This window comes from Lontra canadensis, unplaced genomic scaffold, assembly GCF_010015895.1.
Source record: "Lontra canadensis isolate GAN:19392208 unplaced genomic scaffold, GSC_riverotter_1.0 scaffold1, whole genome shotgun sequence".
Lineage (NCBI taxonomy): Eukaryota > Metazoa > Chordata > Mammalia > Carnivora > Mustelidae > Lontra > Lontra canadensis.
Window position 1 is genome coordinate 46,429,430 of NW_022630995.1, and position 24,149 is coordinate 46,453,578.

The 24,149-nt window shown below is 35.7% G+C and overlaps 1 protein-coding gene across 5 annotated transcripts in view; it reads right to left on the minus strand.

Annotated features, from left to right (window-relative positions):
* Positions 1–24,149, minus strand: part of TBC1D19 (TBC1 domain family member 19) — a 155,674-nt gene that overhangs the window by 114,350 nt on the left and 17,175 nt on the right. For 4 of the 5 annotated variants that reach the window (XM_032853731.1, XM_032853725.1, XM_032853720.1 and 1 more), the window contains exons 2-4: positions 5,548–5,620; positions 4,245–4,290; positions 392–467 (exon numbers count right to left, since the gene is read on the minus strand). In XM_032853731.1, coding sequence (XP_032709622.1) covers positions 392–467; positions 4,245–4,290; positions 5,548–5,620 — 195 coding nt within the window. Of the gene's footprint in view, positions 1–391; positions 468–4,189; positions 4,291–5,547; positions 5,621–24,149 lie in introns of all 5 variants that reach the window. The other variant, XM_032853747.1, reaches the window with a different exon arrangement.

A 24,149-nucleotide genomic window follows, 5' to 3' on the forward strand; every position in this document is an offset into this window, starting at 1 on the left:
ATACAGTATCAGTATCACTGGCTTCAAAAGCCAATATTTCAAAGGAAGAGTGAATCAGTTCATTCCCATCTCATTCCTTTACTATCACAGAGCATGAGAAATAAATGGTCACATAATACTTTTATCACATTTACAATTTTAGGCCAGTATGGTACATTATTTTTTCTCCTTCTACTCAACATTTTCAGGATAACTGTAGTTATGTACATGTGCTTCTTGGTTACTCAAAGTAAAATGGAAGAGCATGTAAATACTATTCAGATTGCCGGAGTGGGTCCTACCCAGGCTACTATACAATGAATAATATATACTCCTGATGTCCATAAGGATCTTCCATTCTGTATTATATAACTTGGCATGGAAAATAAAATTGAAATGAATGATAGCCAACCTGAGCTTTCCTCATGTAAACCAAAGGTTCTTTCAGATGTTCAGGAGGTGCAGCAGGGTGACTAGGTAAAGGAAACCTATGGACAAAAAGAGGCAGCTAAATATTGTGCATTACCTTGATAACTAATTAATTTTCTTTGTTAGAAATCACTTACCTCTGTGGTCCACGTCATAAGTGAACTAGAATATCTGTTAGCAATATTGTGTGTTTATAGAAGACACAACAACATAATAAAGCGTTCTTATCCTACTAGTATTGTAGTTTTAGATTAGAAATTTAATCACTTGTTAAAAGTTGAATTGCACAATAATCTGAATTCATAATTTGAGGTAATTTTAAAATCACTGATCTTTGTAAATGCTCATATAAAAATTGTCAGAGCTGTTACTTTTAGCATAAAAATATTGTAACATTTAGAGGAATTTTTTAAGAAAAAAAATCCATGAACTTGCTAACATATCCACTGTTTTCATTTCTCCCAATTTCCTTTTCAATATGATTATATATTTTTTACATAGTTGAAATGATAATATAAATACTATCTTTCAAAAGAGCCATGTTCTAATATATAATCCGTGAGTTTAATAAAATGTTAAAATGTTAATGTCTTATGGATTCTTTCTGTTTTCTATGTAACTTTATATTCATATTCAAAATATATTGTTTTTATTAAGAAAACATTTATTCAACAAATATTTGAGCCATTCTAGGTACTAAGTATACAGTGGCAATCAAGACAATATCCCCTGTTCTCATATACCCAACATTCTAGTGAAGAAAGACAGTCAATAATTATAAAAAGAAACAAATTAATATAACAATATCAGATAGTAATACATGCCATGAGAAAATGAGAGTGGGGTAATGAGATAGAAGTGATTTGGAAGGGAAGGTGTCTATGGGAGCTAATACTTGAACTAAGACATAAGTGAGAAGGAGCCAACCATACAAAGATCTAGGGGAAGAACATTCCAGGCAAGAACATTTCAGGCAAGACCCTGAGTTAGGAACATTTAGAATGTTTAAAAATCAGAAAAAGCCATAATGGTTGGAATATAATGATTGAGACACAGACTGACATGAAATCACAGAAAGCACAATAGGAAAACATAACAGTTCAACAGTTACTTAGAGATTCCAGTCTCTTTCATAGGAACAAATAACTCCTATCGAAATTAGTCTTAACACTTGTACCTACAGCAAAGCAACCATGTTCCAATACTCAAGAACCATACACTGAATTTCAAGAAATGTCTCATCCAAAGTGGGACACCAACACATAAAGTGTTTATGATATACCAAGCTTAATTATACTTATCCCAGGACTTAAGAGTAAAATGCTCAAACGTCCAAAGGAAACACATCTGGAATAGAAAAAGCAACTTGTTCAATCCAATCTCTAAAACAGTTTCACTAACTATTTCTAGCTAATTGTTTTTTCCACTAAAATCTATACTCCATGTACCTAAATAAATCATCTTTCCCCATTCACAAATGAAAAAAAAAACTGAACTTCAGTTTTCTCTTCTGTAAAATGGTTGTAATAAAAAATTCCACAATCATAGAGTTGTTGTGAAGATAACATTCCATAAGGCAATGTATTTAAAGTGCTTAGCACAGTGCTTACATAAATATCATTTACTCATGTAAATTACCTATTAAATATTAACTATTAACACAATAATTAAATAAGCTTGACCCCATGATCCCAAGATCATGACCTGAGGCAAAACCAAGAGTCAGTCACTTAACAAACTGAACCACCCAGGAGTTCCAATTAAGTAGTAAATATGAAGTGGGAAGAACTAACCTAGCCTACAATTACAGTTTCAGGTAAATAATAGAATACAAAATTTTTTCTCTCTCTTTTAAATAAGAATTGGACAAAAATCTTTGTCATGTTTTCTAAAATGAAGTTAACAATTTTCATGTATCATCTGTATAGTTCATGTGTTTACACCTTTATTAGGTAAGAGCATATTTTTTTTTACTTAACCTAGTAAATTCTTCTACTCTACTTTTTGCGTTCTTCACTTGTCCATCTAATGATTTCTGCCAATGAAAAATGCAACACAATATACTAAGTCCACTTTATTCTTCTGATTTATGTTAGTGGAAATACTTCTTCTCCACCCTGGATGTGTCCTTCCCTGTGAAAAGAGGTCCATTACTGTAACATTCTTGGCCTCTCTCTAGGGCTTTACTTGTTATACCACAGAAGAAGTATAATGCCTTATCCAACTTTTAAATTTTGGAATAATAAACTGACCATGCTCACCAATGTTATCTAACTAGAAAGTAAGTCTATTTAATTCTGGAGTTCAGTTAAAGGACTCATTTTGCTTTTGCATTAAGCTATGTCCTCTTATCTAGTCTTCACCAGTAATAAAAGTATAATTTTGATCACCCATTTACCTTTACGTTTTATCTTATTTCTCAATTTCTGCAGAACCCAAGTGAGTAAAAAAGGTATTACTCCTTCAAAAATCCCAACAACTTATTAAAAAATATTTATTTAATGTCTATTGTTAGGATACTGAAAATAAGACAATGAATGAAATATTGTCCTTCCCATCAAGTAAAAAGGCACTCACTGTTCACTCACAGAACAATTTTCAGGAATGAATTAGACAAAAATAGCAATCCCCAGTAATATCTCCTCAGATGAGAATTCAGTTTGTAATTACATAGAACCAGATGCTTTTATTCCACCAATACTGGACATAAAGACAAAGTTACAAGCTTTCTGTGTAATAGGCAAAGAGATAAATCACTATGTTCATATTAGTTTAAGTAACCTGTGCCATCTCTTTACATACTGTACATTTAAGACCTTACTTATCATGATAAACATCTATTCCTCGGTGACTAGTACCAGGGGTATGGTCACAGTCAACTTCCATTAACAGATAGCACTTAAATATAGTATTATTTAAGAATTTGTAAATCTGTTGGGAAAATGGTGATAAGCAAAGAAGTAAATACTAGTTTTTTAAATGTGGGTCTAAGCACAGGTCCACAGGCCTCCATCTGAGTCTCTTTATTTTTAAAAACAATCTTGATAAACTGGGTTATCTTGTTTCCTAGTTAATAGCAGATTAGAAGGGGCAATTATAAACAGAAGTGTTAGAATCTAGAGAATGCTAGAGACATAAGCACATTGATAGCAGTAAAAAAGAAAAGAAAAGAAAAGAAAAAGACATAAGAACTCCATTAGACTATAAGCTCCATGAAGGTAGGAATTGATTTCTTGTTCTATACTATATTCCCAGTGCCTAGTATAGGGCTAGCACATTGTAGGTGCTCAATGAATAAGCGATGAATAATGGGATATTGAATAAACTATAAAAGCTAACTCTAGATCTTTATTCTTTATAATAACAAATAGTTATATACACCTCAACACACTCTGAGGGCAAGTCCACATTAACAAAAACATTGATTTTTCCTAATGACACCAATTTTGCAAAAAAAAAAAAAAAAGGAAGTTAATTATATTTTATATTTAGAATGGTTGCTTTATAAAGATAGAAAAAGGGTAATATCCAAAATGGCAATAATAAAAAGAATATTGATAAGCTTCAGTTATCTGAAATATTAGCTTAATTCCCTTACTATACTAGATAAATGAATTGTTAATATAAAAATATTGGTGTAAAAAACAACACTTATTAATTCTTCATTCTCAGGCAAGACTTTGATTTTTAAATGTATTAACTTACATGAAATGTTATATAAATACTAATGAAAAATAACAATATAATGAGTGTACATAGCAATACTATATTCATTATTTACAAAGTAAATACAGCTAAACATAACAGTAATCTCAAAATACGTAGGAAAAACTCACACACTCAGTTCACTATAAACAGCATTCTGAAGTTTCTTCTCCCAACCTATTTTTTAAAAAAGAATAAAATATATAAACATATTAGTTTTAAAAATAAGCATACAACATAATTAAATTTATCTCACTAAGACTCTAACATTATATTCATTTGTGGAAAAACTTTATCAATTGCCAATTGCTGTGTGTTATTAAGGAATTATTTCCTATACATTCACTCTGTTGGCAAATACTGAGTACAAAATTATCAGTATGACACTATTTTTTAGGTAAAACTATTGCACCATTTTCTCAAGATGGGAGAAATCCTTCTTCCATTGCTAAGGTACCCAATGAATACCAAAACAGTGCTGGCTACTGTACTACCAGTCTATCAGGAATGTACCAAGGGAAGGGCAAGGAACAGCCAGGCACTTGACAAAGACTGATCATAAGCAATTAGTTACAACTAACGAGTCAATAAACTCCCGAAGAACAAAACATTACTATGGGTATTGGTGAGGGCACGGATTGCATGGAGCACTGGGTGTGGTGCAAAAACAATGAATACTGTTAAGCTGAAAATAAATAAAAAAATTAAAACAAACATACAAACAAAAAAACATTACTATGAGGTACCATCAGACCAGTGAGCTTGGCTGCTAACTACTTGAACTTTTCTAGGTAAGTAAACCACTTAACATCTCAATTTCCATGTGCAAAGGTTAGAATAGGGAACTTTTTCTTGTTCTAAAAGAAATCAGGATTTTCTTTTCTTTGAAAGGATAGAAAAGAGGAGGGGGAAAAAAGTATAGAAGGGAAAGAAGTATAGGAGAAAAAGAAGCCACAAATGAAAATAAGAGAGGGCATGGGGTGCCTGGGTGGCTCAGTGGGTTAAAGCCTCTGCCTTTGGCTTAGGTCATAATTCCAGGGTCCTTGGGGAGCTTCCCTTCCTCTCTCTCTCTCTGCCTATTTGTGATCTCTGTCTGTCAAATAAATAAATAAAATCTTAAAGAAAAAAAAAAGTAAAAGAGGAAGTACTTAGCGAGGGGGTCTCTTCATACATTCAGGATGTATTTTTATCAGGAAGCAAGCAGCATTCAGAACTGATTACTTTAATGCAGAGATTCCCACAGTGTTCCTGGATTTTTGCAGCATTTTATTGAAATATCTGAAAGTTCTAATTCTCCTCAAACAGAAACCTATCCAGCCACTGTTTCACAATTTTGAATAAGTAATTGGAAGTTTAACGATAAAATATTCCGTCCAAATAAAGTATTTTCTTATTTTGCCTTAAAGAATTAGGGTGGGGGAGCAACTTACAAACCTGATATTTTAAAGAATTCCTTAATATCTTCTTTTAGTGACTGAAGTTTAATCTCAGGTCTCTGAAGACTGGCCTAATTTTAGAAAGAAGAAGAAAAAGAAGAAAGGAAAAGACAGAGGTCAAAAGGAAGCCATTGGGTTATTTGATATGAAGGAAAATTTTTAAAAAGGAGTGTCTAAATGTGCATACAATTTTAAAAATTCCTTTTTGAAACCAGAGCACTTTAGAATTATCTAGAATAGCTCTTAAGAGAGAAAACTTTTTCCACCTACTCTTAAAATACAGGATCTGTGATGGTACACTGCAGTCTAATACTTAACATTTTTACCTAGGATTTTTACCTTTGTGAATACTTAACATCTATTTTTCTAATAGGAAAAATACTCAGATTTTATAAATTCTCTTAATATTATATCAAACATATACGGTAGCATTTATACCTAATGACCAAAAACCCAGTTGCCTCCCTTATAAATCTTCAAAAAGTGTCTTCCTCAATGTAAATGTCTTGCTCAATGGAAATCTTCATTTGCTATGCATACTTATGGAAAACACATAAAACTATTAGTTCACTAATGTCTCCTTTATCTTCAAGTGCATGCTTCCTATTCTGTTGGTTTTTCACACTGTAATTTTAACAAAAAGTAGTAATTTCTCCCATTTATAATGTCTTTGATTATTTTCAAAGTGTTGCTCTTTTACCTAGTTATTTTTATCAAATTCTAAAAGTCTACTCCTTAAGAAGGTATTAATATTAGAATAATTCATGATAAGCATTTTAAACCCAAGAAATAAAAAACTGATCTTATCTTCCACACATACTTTGTTCCTTCTCTTCTATTTCTTAATCCTCATCTATGAAATCACCATGCACCAGATCTTCTAAGTCAGAAATTTCAGTTATTCTTGATTCCACTTTAACTCCACAAAGATTCAACCCCTTTCTGGGAAGATGGCATTGGAAGCAGTGAGTTATTTTTTGGTTTGGGTGGGTTTTGGGTTTTTTTGTTTTGTTTTGTTTTGTTTTTTTAATCTCCCTGATTTCCACATAAAAACAGACCAAGCAACTCAATAGGAAAACCCAAATCCCCTGGAAAATATTTACAAAACTTGATGATAAAACTTAAAATACAAACAGTTGGGGACAAACCAACAGCTACAGACCTGATTGGTATTAGCATTTGTGCAGGAAAAAGCAGAAGGAGGCAATGGGTTATGTGATGGATGTGAAAACAGCAAGACCCCCAAAATAGCCAACACTGTTTTCATTGGAACATATCAAAGGCCAATTTTAGAACAGGAGCTAAAACTGAGAGGGGTTTTTGCCTAAGTGAATAAAGCAGATGAGGTCTGAAAAGACTGTGGCAGCCTAGCACCTATGAATTCTTGACACTGGCCAACCAGCACCCCTTTCCAGACAAGGCCATACTGAGGAGAAAATACTGATAGAGTAATAAAAATTGAGGATGACAGAGAACCAATGTATTACCTTGAAAATCAATAAATAAAGGAAAAGGCGTGTATCTTATCATTCCTATAGAAACTGCATCACAGGATAACTAAATAATAGATAAAGGGAAATGTCTCTTGATAAAAGTATTCCAGATAATAACTAAAACAGATATAATGAATATCAACATTTTACAGCCCCTAATAAATTACTAATTCTAGGCACTGAGCAGAAACAGCTGTTAATAATGCAAAAGACAACCAGACATTATGTGCTTCTTAATGAACTTAACAAACACTCCACTGCTAATAGTTATGGCCAAAGGAATGACACCTCAGTCTGATCAAGCCCCTAGTCCAGCTGTCAATTTACAAGTCACACAAAGGACAGAGGACCATGTTAAGCTGCACCATGAGGGTACAATCAGAAAAATCCACAATAACAAGTTGTTCTAAAGGTCAAATGGCTCTGCTCTTCGGCTCATAAAGTATAAGGAAAACAAAGGGAAGGAGAAAACCCATAGATTTAAAAAGATATCAAAATAAACTTCTTTAGGCATGGCTGGGTGGCTCAGTCGGTTAAGCAACTGACTCTTGGTTTGGCTCAGGTCATGATCTCAGAGTCATAGGATTCATCCCACGCCAGGCTTCATGTTCAGTCAGCTTGAGATTCTTTTCCCTTCCTTCTCCTTCCCCTCTGCTCCTCCTCTGGCTCGCACAAGCCCTCTCAATCTCAAATAAATAAATAAACTAAATTTTCCAAAAAAAAGTTTAAAAATAAAAAAAAGTTTAAACTTTTTAAATTGGCAAGATCAAGTTAGAGTGTCTTCATGTGAGGGATCTACATTTGGTAAATAAAACTACCAAATTCAGGAAAGTGATTACCACAAAGATGAGATTGCTTGGGAGAGAGGAGTTTATGATTGTGATGGGGTGGAGCAAACTGAGGGATCTGTGTGGCTGGCAAAGTTTCATTTTTTTTTTTTTTTTTACCAGAGTGGTTGTTACAAGTTCATTCATCTTATAATTGATTACATTATAGGTTTGTTTTATACAGTTTCTGTGTTTTATTTTAGGATAAAAAGCATCAAAAAAAGAAAAAGAAAAATATGTCTCCCAATTTATTCCTTCTCTCCATTTTAAAGTCCCACACTTAAGCCTAAGTCCTCATCATTTCTCATTTGGATCACTGTAACAGCTTCCAAACCATGTTTTGCCAGTTCATTCAAATTGCAGTTACTCCCCACCTGGCATTTTTACACTCCCTTAGTCTACCTTCTTTCCTAGTATTTATTACCTCCTTACATGCCATATGATTAATGTATTTACTATATTTATTGTTATATTGTCTTTCATCCTAAATTATAAGTGATAAGCTCCACTAAAACAGATATCTTTGTCTTTCTGTTCACTGTTATAGCTCAAGTTCTTAGAATAGTTACTTTTACATAGTAGGTTATCAATAAATATTTATTGAATAAATGAACAAATTTCTCCATTTATTAATCCATCCTCTGCCATTTCTTCCTAAAACATAAGGCTTTCTTAAATGCAAATCTCCACAGCATAAATAAGAAATCTAAATTTTTCAACAGGGCACACTTGGCCCTTCACAATGTTGACCAGTTTCTCTCTCCAAATTCATCAGCTGCTCTTCCACTAAACTAACTATATCTTCTCTTTTCTCACACTTTCTCTCCCCAAGACACCCTGCTCTCTAGTCATAGTGAACTACATTCAATTATCCCCCAACTGTTACATATTTTAAGGTTTCCAGGCTTTTGTTCATGTTGCTCTTCAGATACAAGTGCTCCCTCACCACCCTGACAAATACCTACTAGTTTCCAAGACACCTCTCAAATACCACCTCCTTTATCAATTTGTTCCTATTACTTCCCCACAAAGGTAGTACAGTTCGTTCTTCTGTTACAGCACTCATCAGATTATATTGTAATTTCCAGCTTACCTATTTTTTTTTTGACTCTTAAATTCTAAGGACCATGATTTCATTTTTGTATCTCAAGTATTAACTCAGTATTAACTGTTGCTTGGCAAAATTATGTTGATCAAATCACATTCTATCCTTTTTATCCAGTTTTCACCCAAATAAACAAGGAATTTTATAAAAGTTATTTTTAATTAAGGAAACTGGTTTTCAGTCTGTTATCCCTAGAATTTTAAAAGTTGCAAAACCTTGCTCATTATTCAAAAATATCAAAGCAAAAGGAAATAGGCTTTCTTTTACAAGTGTGTATTTGGAAATGACTCTAAGGCAGCAAAATTAAAAGAATTTTAAGAGAAAAAAATGGTTAATCCTTCTAAACATTTTCAGTATTTTAAGATTGCTAGACCTCCTAGATATACTTTTTAATCAAAGGCAAACCAAATTCATAATCATCAACATAATTATAAAAATCTTGAGAAATTTGGGGTGCCTGGGCAGTTCAGTTGGTTGGGCATCCAACTCCTGATTTCAACTCAGGTCATGATCTCAGGGTCATGAGATTGAGCCCCATACCAGGCTCTGCACTGAGCACGGAGCCTGCTTGAGATTCTCTCTCTCCCTCTCCCTCTGCCTCATACCCCCACTCACACACTCTTAAAAAAAAAAAAATTGACAAATTTGAAAATCAAAAGCAGGCCAGTGACAGGAAGACAACATGGTAAGGCAGTTTTCATACATGTTTTAGCAGCATAACCGTTTTTTCAAATGAAATCTGAACCCAATTAAAAACCTCACTATAAAAAAAAAACCCTACTATATGAAACTCATTGAAAGTGATACTAATAGACAATAAAAATGAGTATTCTCTCATTGCTAAGCTATAATTATGTTAGAAATTTGTAGATTTATTATGATACAGTTTCAATATCCAGTTTGTTTTTGTATGTTGTTTTGGTTGCTCAACATAAATAGTCTTAATACACAGAGATAAATGGTTGCACTTTTAATAGCCTTCTTGGCAATCTCAGCACACTCCCAAATTAAACTGCTGCAGGAAATCAAAAGAAGAGTACTTGGAAATATTTATTTTGAACACAAATCACTGAAGGGGCGCCTCGGTGGCTCAGTTGGTTAAGCATCCAGCTCTTGATTTCAGCTCAGGTCATGCTCTCAGGATTGTGGGACTGAGCCCTGTGTCAGTCCCCACATTCAGCTTGGAGTCTATTTGAGATTCTTTCTCTCCCTTTCCCTCTGCCTCTCCTCCCAATCACTCTCTAAATAAATAAATAAATAAATAAAATCTTTTTAAAAAGAAAACAAATCACTGATATTAGTTTTCATAAATACAAAAATCAGATGCAGAGCTTCTTACACTTATGATTGCAGAACTACACATATCATGATATTACTACCATATGACATGTTACTGGCTCACTAGTCCCACATTGTGGCAGTACACCATGAAGGGAGACTCTGTTGAGCAGATGAAACTTCACTCTGCCTACTACGTGAAGTAATATCCTCACCTGCACAATGAACCATGAGTGTACATCTGCAAATCCAAATATTTTGAAAGACCAGTGCAGAATTATATCCTTCCTCATCAATGACACATTTATAAGTGTCTCTAATATATGAAGAGGATGAAAGGAACAGGTTTTTTTCCTGGGACTTATCTAGAGACAAGTTAATTTGGAAGCACAACAGTGGATTATGAAGTATTTAATATAGTAACAATGCATTTGAAAGAGTGGTGCTTCTTAATATACTTTTTAAATTAAGAATTTTTAAATAAATAGGACATTTTCTGAGTCCTTGGGTATAACAAAGCACAATTTTAAAACTATTTGGAACTAAATGAGGATAGGATTTGGCATCAGAAGACCCTGAATTATCTCTCAACTTGATCAAGTCATTTAACCTCTCTGTATCTCAGTGTTCCTTACTTTTTTAACAGGGAAAGTAATACCTGAACTAGGTTATTGTGAGTCTTAAATAAAAAATTTTTCAAAGTTATTTTTAGTTGGGAAGTCCAGTGTAAATTAAAGTTGTGTTATAAAATATGAGATATCCAGATGACAATGGACTAAATGTAAAAGACTAGCAGGGAGGGAGTAACTAGAGATAGAGGTTTTTTAAACATTTACAACAAAATTTAACACTTTCTTTAAACAAAACACCTCTAACTCACTATAAGAGCTGGTAAAAATATGATAAAAAATAAAATCCAGGGGTGGCTGGGTGGCTCAGTTGGTTAAGCATCTGCCTTCAGCTGAGGTCATGATCCCAGAGTTCTGGGATCAAGCCCCTGTCCCCCAAGCGCTCTGCTCAGTGTGGATCCTGCTTCTCCCTCTCCCTCTGCCTGCAACCCCCCCCCACACACTGTTTGTACTCTCTCTCTCTGTCAAATAAATAAAATCTTAAAGTATATATATATTTATATATATATATGAGATCCAGCAAGCATGTACATTACCCTGCATATATTCATCACCCATTTATTTATGTTGACATTTCTGACATCCTCCACCATTCTGCACTCTAAAAACATGATCGTCCCTGCCCCTGACACACACACATGAATTCAGTTTCTTTCTACTTCTACCAGAATAGTCTTAATCCAAGCATTAGCCACTAGCAATCTTAAATTTCTAAACTTGGTAAGTAAAGGAAATGAGAAGCAAAGTGGCTGATGTTGTGGCTGAGTCCAAGAAGCTGGGAGGTAACCTGAGACTAAATATTCCATGTAGTACAACCAGGGCCTAGCATGTCTAAAAAGGTGGTTCCAAGGATCTTTTAACTCCCTTTAAAGAGGTCCCATCCTCTCCACTTCTCACTATGCCTTCATGCAAATCCTGGACTTCATCTTTCTGTGTCTGAAGACTCACAGAATTTCAGGATTAAATGAAGCTACAGAGTTCTTCTAGGTCAGCTAACAACTTAATAAAACTCTTCCCCAAGTGGTTTTTCTAGCTTAGAAACTCTAACTTAGAAACTCTAAACTTAAGACTTAAGATGGCTGAGAAACAAGGAAACCCTGGGTTTTCTTCATCCCTCAAACACAGCTGGGCCAACATCAAATCATTTTGAACAACTAGGAAATTAATCTGAAGATTAAGAAAATAATCTGTACAATTAAAGGGAGATGAAAGGTTCAGAGATGTGAATTGGGGGAGAGAAAAGCCACGGTGCCATAGAGGGAAGAGAGCCCTTTACATGGAGAGAAGTCACAGAAAGAGGGGAGGAGAACAGCAGGTAGGGTTCCTGCAAGATGCTGTGGGTGGGGATTCCTTGGGTCGCACTGGGAGAGAACATGGTCCTTCCTGAAGTCATTTGGAAGAGTGTATCTTGCCTCTCCAAGGACAAAAGGCCCACCAGGTGCCACTGAGTAGCTGTTGAACAAGCTGGGACAAAGGCTCACTTAGAAGGCAGATAACTTGATCACCGTTTTTCGCGGTGCTTCACCATAGACTCCAGGCACCAGTGTGGCCCTGCAACTGCTTTTCTGAGACAGAGAAGTGCCAGGCACAGTGCTGTGAGGCTCTCCTCCTTTAAGACTTGGAGTTTTGAATCCCAGCCACACTCCAAAGATAAAACAGGAGAACAATGGCTTGGGCACAGATTGAGGGCAGGAATCTGACAGAAGCCTGGGACCTCAGGGGAGGGGAGGGCAGATTGTTTGCCTTTCTATGAGGGCCTTCTGAACAACCACACCCCTGAATTCCCCTCCCTGGGGAAGAAAGAGCAAGGTGATGCCATTTTTCCCACCACACCCCACCCTGCCCACCAGCACTATCAGACTTCAGAGAGAAACACAGTGCCCCTGGTGGAGGCTGGAGTTGCTTACAGCAAACCTCAGTCCCCTGTGCCTGGCAGGGGCATCTTTACCAGGGCAGGTCTGACTGCGAGCCAATGCAGTGCGTCTCTCCCCCAGAGGACCAACACAGGCCCTTTGCAAGTACCAAATCAAATGAGCATAGAGTGTTCTAAAGCATCAGTTTCAGTTCTGGTGGAAATAGGACCAGGCTTTTTTTTTTTTTTTTTTTTTTAATTTCCCTCCCCTTTTTTCTTTGGAATCAGGCTTACAGGTTTTGTTCATTTGTTTGTATGTTGCTTTGTTTCCTTTTCTCATTTTTTGGATCAGGCTATTTTTTCATTTTCTTTTTTTTTCCTATTCTTTTTTTCTTCTTTCTTTTTCTTTGGAATCAGGCTTATAGTATTTTGTCTGCTTGTTTGTTTGGTTTTTTGTTGTTGTTCCTTTTCCTTTTCTCTTTTCTTACATCAGGGTTTGTTTGTTTTCAGGCTTATCTTAACAAACAAATCAAAGTACACCTAGTTAAAAGTCCAAAGACCCCTCACTGCAAGCAAGGAGGACTGACCTGTGGGAAAGAGAAGCCAAAACACAACAGCAGAGTGCATACAGAAAAACTTCCTGAAGTGCCAGGCCCTGGACAGTGTATGACCCCCTTCTTAATACCGTACTCTCAGGAGCAGGAAACATAACAAGCTTTCATAATATGCAAAAGACATAATCTAGACATAATGACAAAATGGAGAAATTCTCCCCAAAGTAAAGATCAAGAAGAAATCATAGCCAAAGATTTGCTCAAAACAAATATAAGCAATATACCTGAATAAGAATTTAGAACAACACTCATAAGAATACTAGCAATACTAACCAGGCTTGAAAGAAGCATAAAAGACATCAGAGAAACCCCTCCTGAGGAGATAAAAGACCTAAAAGCTAGTCAAGCTGAACTAAAAAATACTATAACTAGATGCAAAACTGACTGGATGTAATCATAACAAGGATAGAAGAAGCAGAGGAATGAACAGGTGATACAGAAGATAAAATTATGGAAAATAATGAAGCTGAAAAGAAGAGGGGGAAAAAAAACCTATTAGATCCTGAATACAGACTTAGGGAACTCAGTGATTCCACAAAGCACAATAATATCCATATCATAGGAGTCCCAGAAGAAGAAGAGTAGGGGACAGGGGCAGAAGGTTTGTTTGAATAAATTATAGCTGAAAACTTCCCTAGGGAAGGAAACAGGCATTCAAGTCCAAGAGGCATACAGAAGCCCCCTCAAAATCAACAAAAACAGGTCAACACCAAGACATATCATAGTGAAACTTGGAAAATACAAAGAAAAAGAGAGAATTCTGAAAGCAGCTAGGGACAAAAGGTCCTTAACCTACAAGGGCAGACACACAATGTTAGCAGCAGACTTGTCCACAAAAACTTGACAGGCCAGAAAGAAGTGGCATGATATTCAACATGGTAATGGGAAAACTGTGCAGCCAAGAATACAATATCCAACAAGGCTGTCATTCAGAATGGAAGGAGAGATAGAGTTTCCAAAACAAGCAAAAACTAAAGGAGTTCATGAACACCAAACTAGCTTTGCAAGAAATATTAAGGGGATGCTTTGAGCAGGAAACAAAGATGAAAAGCAACAAATATTAGAAAGAAACACTGACAATCTACACAAACAGTGACTTTATAGGTAATACAATGGTATTAAATTCATATCTATCAATAATTACTCTGAAAGTAAATGGACTAAATGCTCCAGTCAAAGAACATGGGGTGTCAGAATCAATAAAAAACAAGATGCATCCACATGCTGCTTACAAAAGACTCACTTTAGACCCAAAGACACCTCCAGATCGAAAGTGAGGGGGTAGAGAACCATCTATCATGCTAATGGACATCAAAAGAAAGCTGGAGTAGCCATACTTATATCAGACAAACTAGATTTTAAAACAAAGACTGTAATAAGAGATGAAGAAGGGCACTATATCATAATAAAGTGGTCTATCCAACAATAAGATCTAACAACTATAAATATTTATGTCCCCAACTTGGGAGCAACCAAATATATAAATCAATTAATGACAAACTTAAAGAAACAGATTGATAATAATACAATAATAGTAAGGGACTTTACCACCCCACTCATAGCAATGGACAAGTCATCTAAGCAGAAGATCAACAAAGAAACAATGGCTTTGAATGACACACTGGACCAGATGGACTTAACAGACATATTCAGAGTATTTCATCCTAAAGCAGCAGAATCCACATTCTTTTCGAGTGTACATGGAACAATCTCCAGGATAGATCACATATTGGGTCACAAATCAGGCCTCAACCAGTACAAAAAGATTGAGATTATTTCATGCATATTTTCAGACCACAACGCTATAAAACTTGAAGTCATAGAAAATTTGGAAAGACCACAAATACACGGAGGTCAAAAAACTTCCTACTAAAGAATGAATGGGTTAACCAGGAAATTAAAAAGAAATTAAAAAATACATGGAAGCAAATGAAAATGAAAACATGACAGTCCAAAACCTTTGGAATACAGTAAAGGCAGTCATAGTGGTAAGTATATAGCAATACAGGCCTTCCTCAAGAATCAAGGAAAGTCTCAAATATACAACTCAATCTTACACCTAAAGGAGCTGGAGAGAGAACAGCAAATAAAGCCTAATATCAGCCGGAGAAGAGTAATCATTAAGATTAGAACAGAAATAGTGATACAGAAATTTAAAAAGAGAGAGAAAGAGAACAGATGAATGAAACTAGGAGCTGGTTCCTTGAAAGAATTAACAAAATTGACAAACCACAAGCCTGACTTAAAAAAAGAAAAGAGGAAGAACCGAAATAAATAAAATCACGAATATAAGAAGAGAGATTACAACCAATACCAAAGAAATACAAACAATTATAAGAGAATGAGCAATTATATACCAACAAATTGGGCAATCTGGAAGACATGAATAAATTATTTGGATAAACTACAAAAATTGAAGCAGGAAGAAATAGAAACCTGAACACATCCATAATCAGCAAAGTAACTGAATCAGTAATAAAAGATTTCCCAACAAACAAGAGTCCAGGGCCAAATGGCTTCCCACAGGAATTCTACCACATAGTTAAAGAAGAATTAATACCTCTTCTTCTGAAGTTATTTAAAAAAAAATAGTAATAATAGAAAAGGAAGGAAAACTTCCAAACTCATTCTATGAGGCCAGTATTACCTTGTTCCCCAAACCAGACAAAGACTCCACTAAAAAAGGAGACTTATAGACCAATATCCCTGATGAACATGGATGCAAAATCATCATCATCATCATCATCATCATCCTGTTAATGTACTCTTGAATTCAATTAACAAGAGACTAGTTAACTGAATTCAAGAGTATACTAACAGGATTATTTACCATGATCAAATGGGCTGTATTCCTGGGCTGCAGAGGTGGTTCAGTATTTGCAAATCAATTAATGTGACACATCACATAAATAAAAGGAAGTTTAAGAACCATATGATCCTCTCAAAAGATACAGAAAACACATTTGGCAAAATACAGCATCCTTTCTTGATAAGAACCATCAAGAAAGTAGGGATAGAAGGAATATACCTCAACACCACAAAGGCCATATATGAAAGAAACACAGCTAATACCATCCTCAATGAGGACAAACTGAGAGCTTTCTGCCTAAAGTAAGGAACATGAGAGGGATGTCGATTCTCACTACTGTTGTTCAACACAGTGCTAGAAGACCTAGCCTCAGCAATCAGATAACAAAAAGAAATAAAAGGCATCCAAATGGCAAGAAAGAAGTCAAACATTTACTCTTTGCAGATGATGTGATAATCAATGTAGAAAACCTGAAGGACTCCACCTAAAAAATTGCTAGAACTCGCACAGCAATTCAGCAAAGTCATAGTATATAAAATCAACATACAGAAAACTGTTGCATTTCTATGCACCAATAATGAAGCAGCAGAGAGAAACCAAGGTATTAATCCCACTTACAACTGCACCAAAACCCATAAGATACCTAAGAATAAACCTAACCAAAGAAGTAAAAGATACATACTCTGAAAACTACAGAACAATTATGAAAGAAATTAAAGATATGAAGAATGGAAAAACATTTCATGCTCATGGATTGGAAGAACAAATATTGTTAAAAACTATACTATCCAAAGCAATCTACACATTCTATGCAATCCCTATCAAAATAACACCAGCATTTTTTATAGAGCGAGAAAAAAAAGTTCTAAAATTTGTATGGAAACAGAAAAGACTCTGAATAGTCAAAGGAGTGTTGAAAAAGAAAACCAAAACTGGTGGCCTCCAATCCTGGACTTCAAGCTCTATCACAAATCTGTAATTGGTACTGGCACAAAAACACATAAATCAATGGAACAGAATAGATAGTCCAGAAATGGTAACCCACAGCTCTATGGTGAACTAATCTTTGACAAAACAGGAAAGAATATCCAATGGAAAAAAGAAAGTCTCTTCAACAAATCGTGTTGGAAAAACTGGACAGTAATATCTGAAGAATTAAAATGGACCACTTTCTTAAACCAGACACAAAAATATACTCAAATGGATGAAAGACCTAAATGTAAGACAAGAAATCATCAAACTCCTAGAGAATAGCACAGGCAGCAACTTCTTTGACCTTGACTGTAGCAACTTCTTTCTACATGTATCTCCAGAGGCAAGGGAAACAAAAGCAAAAATGAACTATTGGAACTTCATCAAGATAAAAAAACTTCTGCACAGTGAAGGAAACAATCAACAAAACTAAAAGGCAGCCAATGGGATGGGACAAGATATTTGCAAATGACATATAGGATAAAAGGCTAGTATCCAAAATCTATAAAGAACTTATCAAACTCAATACCTAAAAAAAAAACAATAATACAGTTAAGAAATGGGAAGAAAACAGGAATAGACAGTTCTCCAAAGAAGACAAACAAAGGGCTAATGGACACATAAAAAAATGCTCAATCCCCCCGCGAATATCATTCTCAATGGAGAAAAACCGAGAGCTTTTCTTCTAAGGTCAGGAACATGGCAGGGAAGTCCATTATCACCACTGCTATTCAACATAGTACTAGAAGTTCTAGCCTCAGCAATCAGACAACAAAAAGAAATTAAAGGCATCCAAATTGGCAAAGAAGAAGTCAGACTATCACTCTTTGCATATGATATAATACTAAATGTGGAAAACCCAAAAGACTCCACTCCAAATCTGCTAGAACTTGTACAGGAATTCAGTAAAGTGTCAGGATATAAAATCAATGCACAGAAATCAGTTGCATTTCTTTACACCAACAACAAGAGAGAAGAAAGAGAAATTAAGGAGTCAATCCCATTTATAATTGCACCCAAAACCATAAGTTACCTAGGCATAGATCTAACCAAAGAGGTAAAGAATCTATACTCAGAAAACTATAAAGTATTCATGAAAGAAATTGAGGAAGACACAAAGAAATGGAAAAATGTTCCGTGTTCATGGATTGGAAGAACAAATATTGTGAAAATGTCTATGCTATCTAAAGTAATCTACACATTTAATGCAATCCCTATCAAAGTCCCATCCATTTTTTTCAAAGAAATGGAACAAATAATCCTAAAATTTATATGGAACCAGAAAAGACCTCGAATAGCCAGAAAATTACAGAAAAAGAAAGTCAAAGTTGGTGGCATCACAATTCCAGACTTCAAGCTCTATTACAAAGCTGTCATCGTCAAGACAGTATGGTACTGGCACAAAAACAGACGCATAGATCAATGGAACAGAATAGAGATCCCAGAAATAGACCCTCAACTCTATGGTCAACTAATCTTCAACAAAGCAGGAAAGAATGTCCAATGGAAAAAGGACAGCCTCTTCAACAAATGGTGTTGGGAAAATTGGACAGCCACATGCAGAACAATGAAACTGGACCATTTCCTTACACCACACACGAAAATAGACTCAAAATGGATGAAGGACCTCAATGTGAGAAAGGAATCCATCAAAATCCTTGAGGAAAACACAGGCAGCAACCTCTTCAACCTCAGCCGCAGCAGCTTCTTCCTAGGAACATCGCCAAAGGCAAGGAAAGCAAAGGAAGCAAGTTCATTCAAAAATGAACTATTGGGACTTCATCAAGATCAAAAGCTTTTGCACAGCAAAAGAAATAGTTAACAAAACCAAAAGACAACTGACAGAATGGGAGAAAATATTTGCAAATGACATATCAGATAAAGGGCTAGTATCCAAAATCTATAAAGAACTTATCAAACTCAACACCCAAAGAACAAACAATCCAATCAAGAAATGGGCAGAGGACATGAACAGACATTTCTGCAAAGACATCCAGATGGCCAACAGACACTTGAAAAAGTGCTCCACATCACTTGGCATGAGGGAAATACAAATCAAAACCACAATGAGATACCACCTCACACCAGTCAGAATGGCTAAAATCAACAAGTCAGGAAATGACAGATGCTGGTGAGGATGCAGAGAAAGGGGAAACTTCCTACACTGTTGGTGAGAATGCAAAGCTGGTGCAACCACTCTGGAAAACAGCATGGAGTTTCCTCAAAAAGTTGAAATAGAGCTACCCTACGACCCAGCAATCGCACTACTGGGTATTTACCCTAAAGATACAAATGTAGTGATCCAAAGGGGCACGTGCACCCGAATATTTATAGCAGCAATGTCCACAATAGCTAAACTATGGAAAGAACCCAGATGTTCATCAACAGATGAATGGATAAAGAAGATGTGGTGTATATATATACACACATATATATGTGTATACACACACACACACACACACACACATATATGCACAATGGAATACTATGCAGCCATCAAAAGAAATGAAATCTTGCCATTTGCAATGACGTAGATGGAACTAGAGGGTATCATGCTTAGCAAAATAAGTCAATCGGAGAAAGACAACTATCATATGATCTCCCTGATATGAGGAAGTGGAGATGCAATGTGGGGGGTTTAGGGGGTAGGAAAAGAATAAATGAAACAAGATGGGATCGGGAGAGAGACAAACCATAAGAGACTCTTCATCTCACAAAACAAACTGAGGGTTGCTAGGGGGAGGGGGGTAGGGAGAGGGTGGTGGAGTTATGGTCATTGGGGAGGGTATGTGCTATGGTGAGTGCTGTGACGTGTGTAAACCTGGCGATTCACAGACCTGTAGCCCTGTAGCTAATAATACATTATACGTTAATAAAAATAAAAAAAATTTTTAAAAATGTTCAACATCACTCATCATCAGGGAAATACAAATCAAAACCACAATAAGATACCACCTCACACCTGTCAGAATGGCTAAAATTAACAACACAGGAAACAATAGATGTTGGTGATGAAGGAGAGAAAGGGGAACCTTCTTACATTGTTGGTGTGAAAGCAAATTGGTGCAGCCACTCTAGAAAAGAGTATGGACATTCCTCAAAAAGTTTAAAATAGAGCTACCCTACAACCCAGCAATTGCACTACTACATATTTATCCAGAGGATACAAAAATACTGATTCAAAGGGGCACATGCACCCTGATATTTATAGCAGCATTATAAACAATGGCCAAATTATGGAAAGTGCCCAAATGTCCATCGACTAATGAATGGATAAAGAAGATGTGGTACAGCTATATACAGTGGAATATTATTCAGCCATCAAAAAGAATGAAATCTTGCCATTGGCAATAATGTGAACACAACTAGAGTGTATTATGCTAAACAAAATGCTAAGCAGAGAAAGACAAATACTATACGATTTCACTCATATATGGAATTTAAGAAACAAAACCAATGAATATAGGGGAAGGGGAAGAAAAATAAAATAAGGTAAAAACAGAGAGGGAGGCAAACCATAAGAGACTTTTACCTACAGAGGAGAACAAAGTGAGGGTTGCTGGAAGAGAGGTGGGTGGGTGTTGGGCTAAATGGGTCATGGATATTAAGGAGAGCACATGTTATGGTGAGCACTGGATGTTATATGTAAGTATGTAAGTGATGAATCACTAACTTCTAAATCACTAACCAACCAAATAAGAAAGAAAAGAAAAAACACCCAATGAAACTCTAAACCAGCTTTCTAGTTTAGAAACTCACTACATCCCTACCTTAGCCAGTTCCATCTTTGAATTATTACCTTAGAAAATTATTATGAGCTAAAATTGATTCCTCATACCATCTGCCACCATCACACCCCCCAACAACACACACACACAATGTCACAAAATATAAATCTAATCCCTTTTCTATAGGAGACCTTCAAATATTCAAAGAAAGCTACTGAGTCTTCTCTAAAAGCTTCTTTTCTCAAGGTCACATATATTTCCAGATTCTCCCAAGTTGTCTTCATATGACAGATTCTTCATACCACCCTTCCCATTCTTCTATAAGCAACTTGTCTGCTACCATAGTAACTTCCTAACAGATCTCTCTACTTCACTCCTTTCACTAGACCACTGATTCTCAAACTTTTAACCCTCAGGACCCTCATTCTCTTAAAAATTGAGGATATAAGAGTACTTCCTTTATGTGGATTGTATCTACTGATATTTACAGCATTAGAAATTAGAACAGAAAAAAAAACTATTTGTTTATTAGTATGGAATCCCCCCCCCCCAAATTAGAAACTGAATTATCTCATGATCCAGCACTTTCAATTCTAGGTACATACTTGAACATATATTTATACACTCATGTTCATAGCAGTACTGTTTACAATAAGTGCAATGTGGAAGCAACCCAAGTGTCCACAAACAAATGAACAGATAAGCAAAATGTGGTATGTGCACACAATGAAATACCACTCTCCCCTTAAAAAGGAAGAAAACCTTGACACATCTACAACATGGATGAACCTTGAGAGCATTATGCTAAGTGAAATAAGCCTGTCACAAAAAAACAAATCCTATATGATTTCACTTATATGAGGTACATAGAACAGTCAAATTTAAATTCAAAAATTCAAATTCAAATTCAAAAATTCAAATTCAAAAAGTAGAATGCTGGTTGCAAGTGGCTATGTGGAAGGTTGGAATGGAGAGTTAGTATTTAATGGGTACACAGTTCTAATCTGTGATGAAAAAGTACTGGAGATGGATGGTTATTGATGGCTGCGCAACAATGTGAATGTACTGAATGCCACTGAACTGTACACTTAAAAATGGTAAAAATGGTAAACATAACACTTTAGCCCATTATATATTAGCCTAAATATTTTTTAAGATTTTATTTATTTATTTTAGAGGGAGAGAGAGAGAGCACAAGCCAGGGGAGGGGTAAAGGGAGAAGGAGAAGCAAACTCCCCGCTGACCTGGGGCTCAATCCCAGGACACCTGAGCCAAAGGTAGACGTTTAACTGACTAAGTCACCCAGGCACCCCTGCCCTAAATAATTTTATTTCAAAGAACTGTATGTTCAGATACAAAAATAGTGAGAAAAGAGGCACTGTTTTACATTTCTGCAAATCTCTGATGTTTGGCTTAACTGAAGACAGCCTGGAAACTTCAATCTGCTGTGATACTCCATTTGCAGCACTAGGTTATTTTGATTGATGTATATGAAAAAAATCAGTGTCACACAGATATGGAATTGGAAAAGGGAAGAGTATTTTAATATCTTTTTCAGATATTGTAGATACTCTCCTGTGATAGTATATCAAAATTTGACTAAAAGTTCCCTAAAAATTAGTTGCACAATAGTATCTGAACCTCAGTAAAGTTTTCATGCTTTATTACACAAACATGTATCACTCTACCTTGCACTCTGAATCAATCTTCTACCTATACATGATTTCACAACATTATACACTGATCATTTTGAATATATTAAGTGATGCAGTGGACACAATTCATTAAATAATATAAAAAAGTAACATTCTTTAACATCACCATAAATGTTATCAGAAAAGTCTTTAAAGGGGCACCTGTGTGGTTCAGACAGTTGAGTGGTTGCCTTCAGCTTGGGTTGTGATCCCAGGGTCCTGGGATCAAGCCCTGCATCAGGCTCCCTGCTCGGTGGAGAGCCTGCATCTCCCTCTCCCTCGGTCTGCTTCTCTGCCTACTTGTGCTCTCAATCTCTCTGTCAAATAAATAAATAAAATCTTTTTAAAAAAAGAAAAGTCTTTAAGTATTAAGGAGCCATCAAATTCACAGTAGTGATTTCAAGTTTTCCAGAATCTAAGTGTCTTTAATCTCTGTACCCCAAGAATCAGCACAATAACTATCACATAGTAAGTACTTCATAAACATGTTCTCAATGAATCCATTTGCACTAAAGATTCCTTAGACCTACAACTGCAAAACCCCATGGGAAACACAAGATGATTGGCCTAGTTTTCTGGCATTTTTAGTCCAGACATGAAGATACCTAATATAAAATAATAATAATGCTACCATAAGAAAAAAAATGTTACAACAGAGGTATCATCCTTAGAGACAGAAACAATTAATTCTAACTGAAGAACTGGAAAAGGGGAACAAAAGAGTATAGGCTAAGTAAAGAGACTGAGTAAAGGCCTGGGGATGTTCTTGTACACTGTCACTTTGTGGAATAGCAAAAGTTCCAAGAGAATGCAAGAAAGAATAAAGTGGAAGATGAAGCTGGAACACTCTCTCTTATTCCCATCTATTGAACTCACCAGATTTCTTTATAAAATCCTTCATGTCTTCACCCTCCTCAAAATACCTCAATGACCCCTTCAATACCTACAGAATAAAAGAAAATTCATTCTGGCCCTTATGAACTTCTAAAAACCTAGTACTACCCAACGTACATAATCTTATCTTTTGTTGGGAAGAAAAAAATCTTCCTCTAGCCTTTTTTTTTTTTAAGATTTTATTTATTTGACAGAGAAAGACACAGTGAGATAGGAAACACAAGCAGGGGGAGTGGGAGAGGGAGAAGCAGGCTTCTCATTGAGCAGGGAGCCTGACGCGGGGCTCGATCCCAGGACCCTGGGATCATGACCTAAGCCAAAGGCAGACGCTTAACAACAACTGCGCCACCCAGGCACCCCTCCAGAGATTCTTCCAGCTGGTCTAAGAATTAAGTTGACAATAAACAGATTAACAGGAGAAAATAAAATTTAATTTCATTCATATGGGAATCCCACATACATAAAATGTTCAAAATAGAAAGGTAAAATGAGGTGTATGTGCCATCCTAAGCTAAAGAATGGGATAGAAGCCTGGGACTTCAAAGGGAAGGAAGGTAATTATAGAGCAGTAAGAGCAGCAGATGTTTCATAATTAGATGTTTGCCCTGCCATATAGATGGGTCACTCAGATAAAATTTATCTCTGGTAATAATTCTTATTCTGGGAAACACCTAATTTAGATTCTTCTAGGTAGTTAAGTGCAAA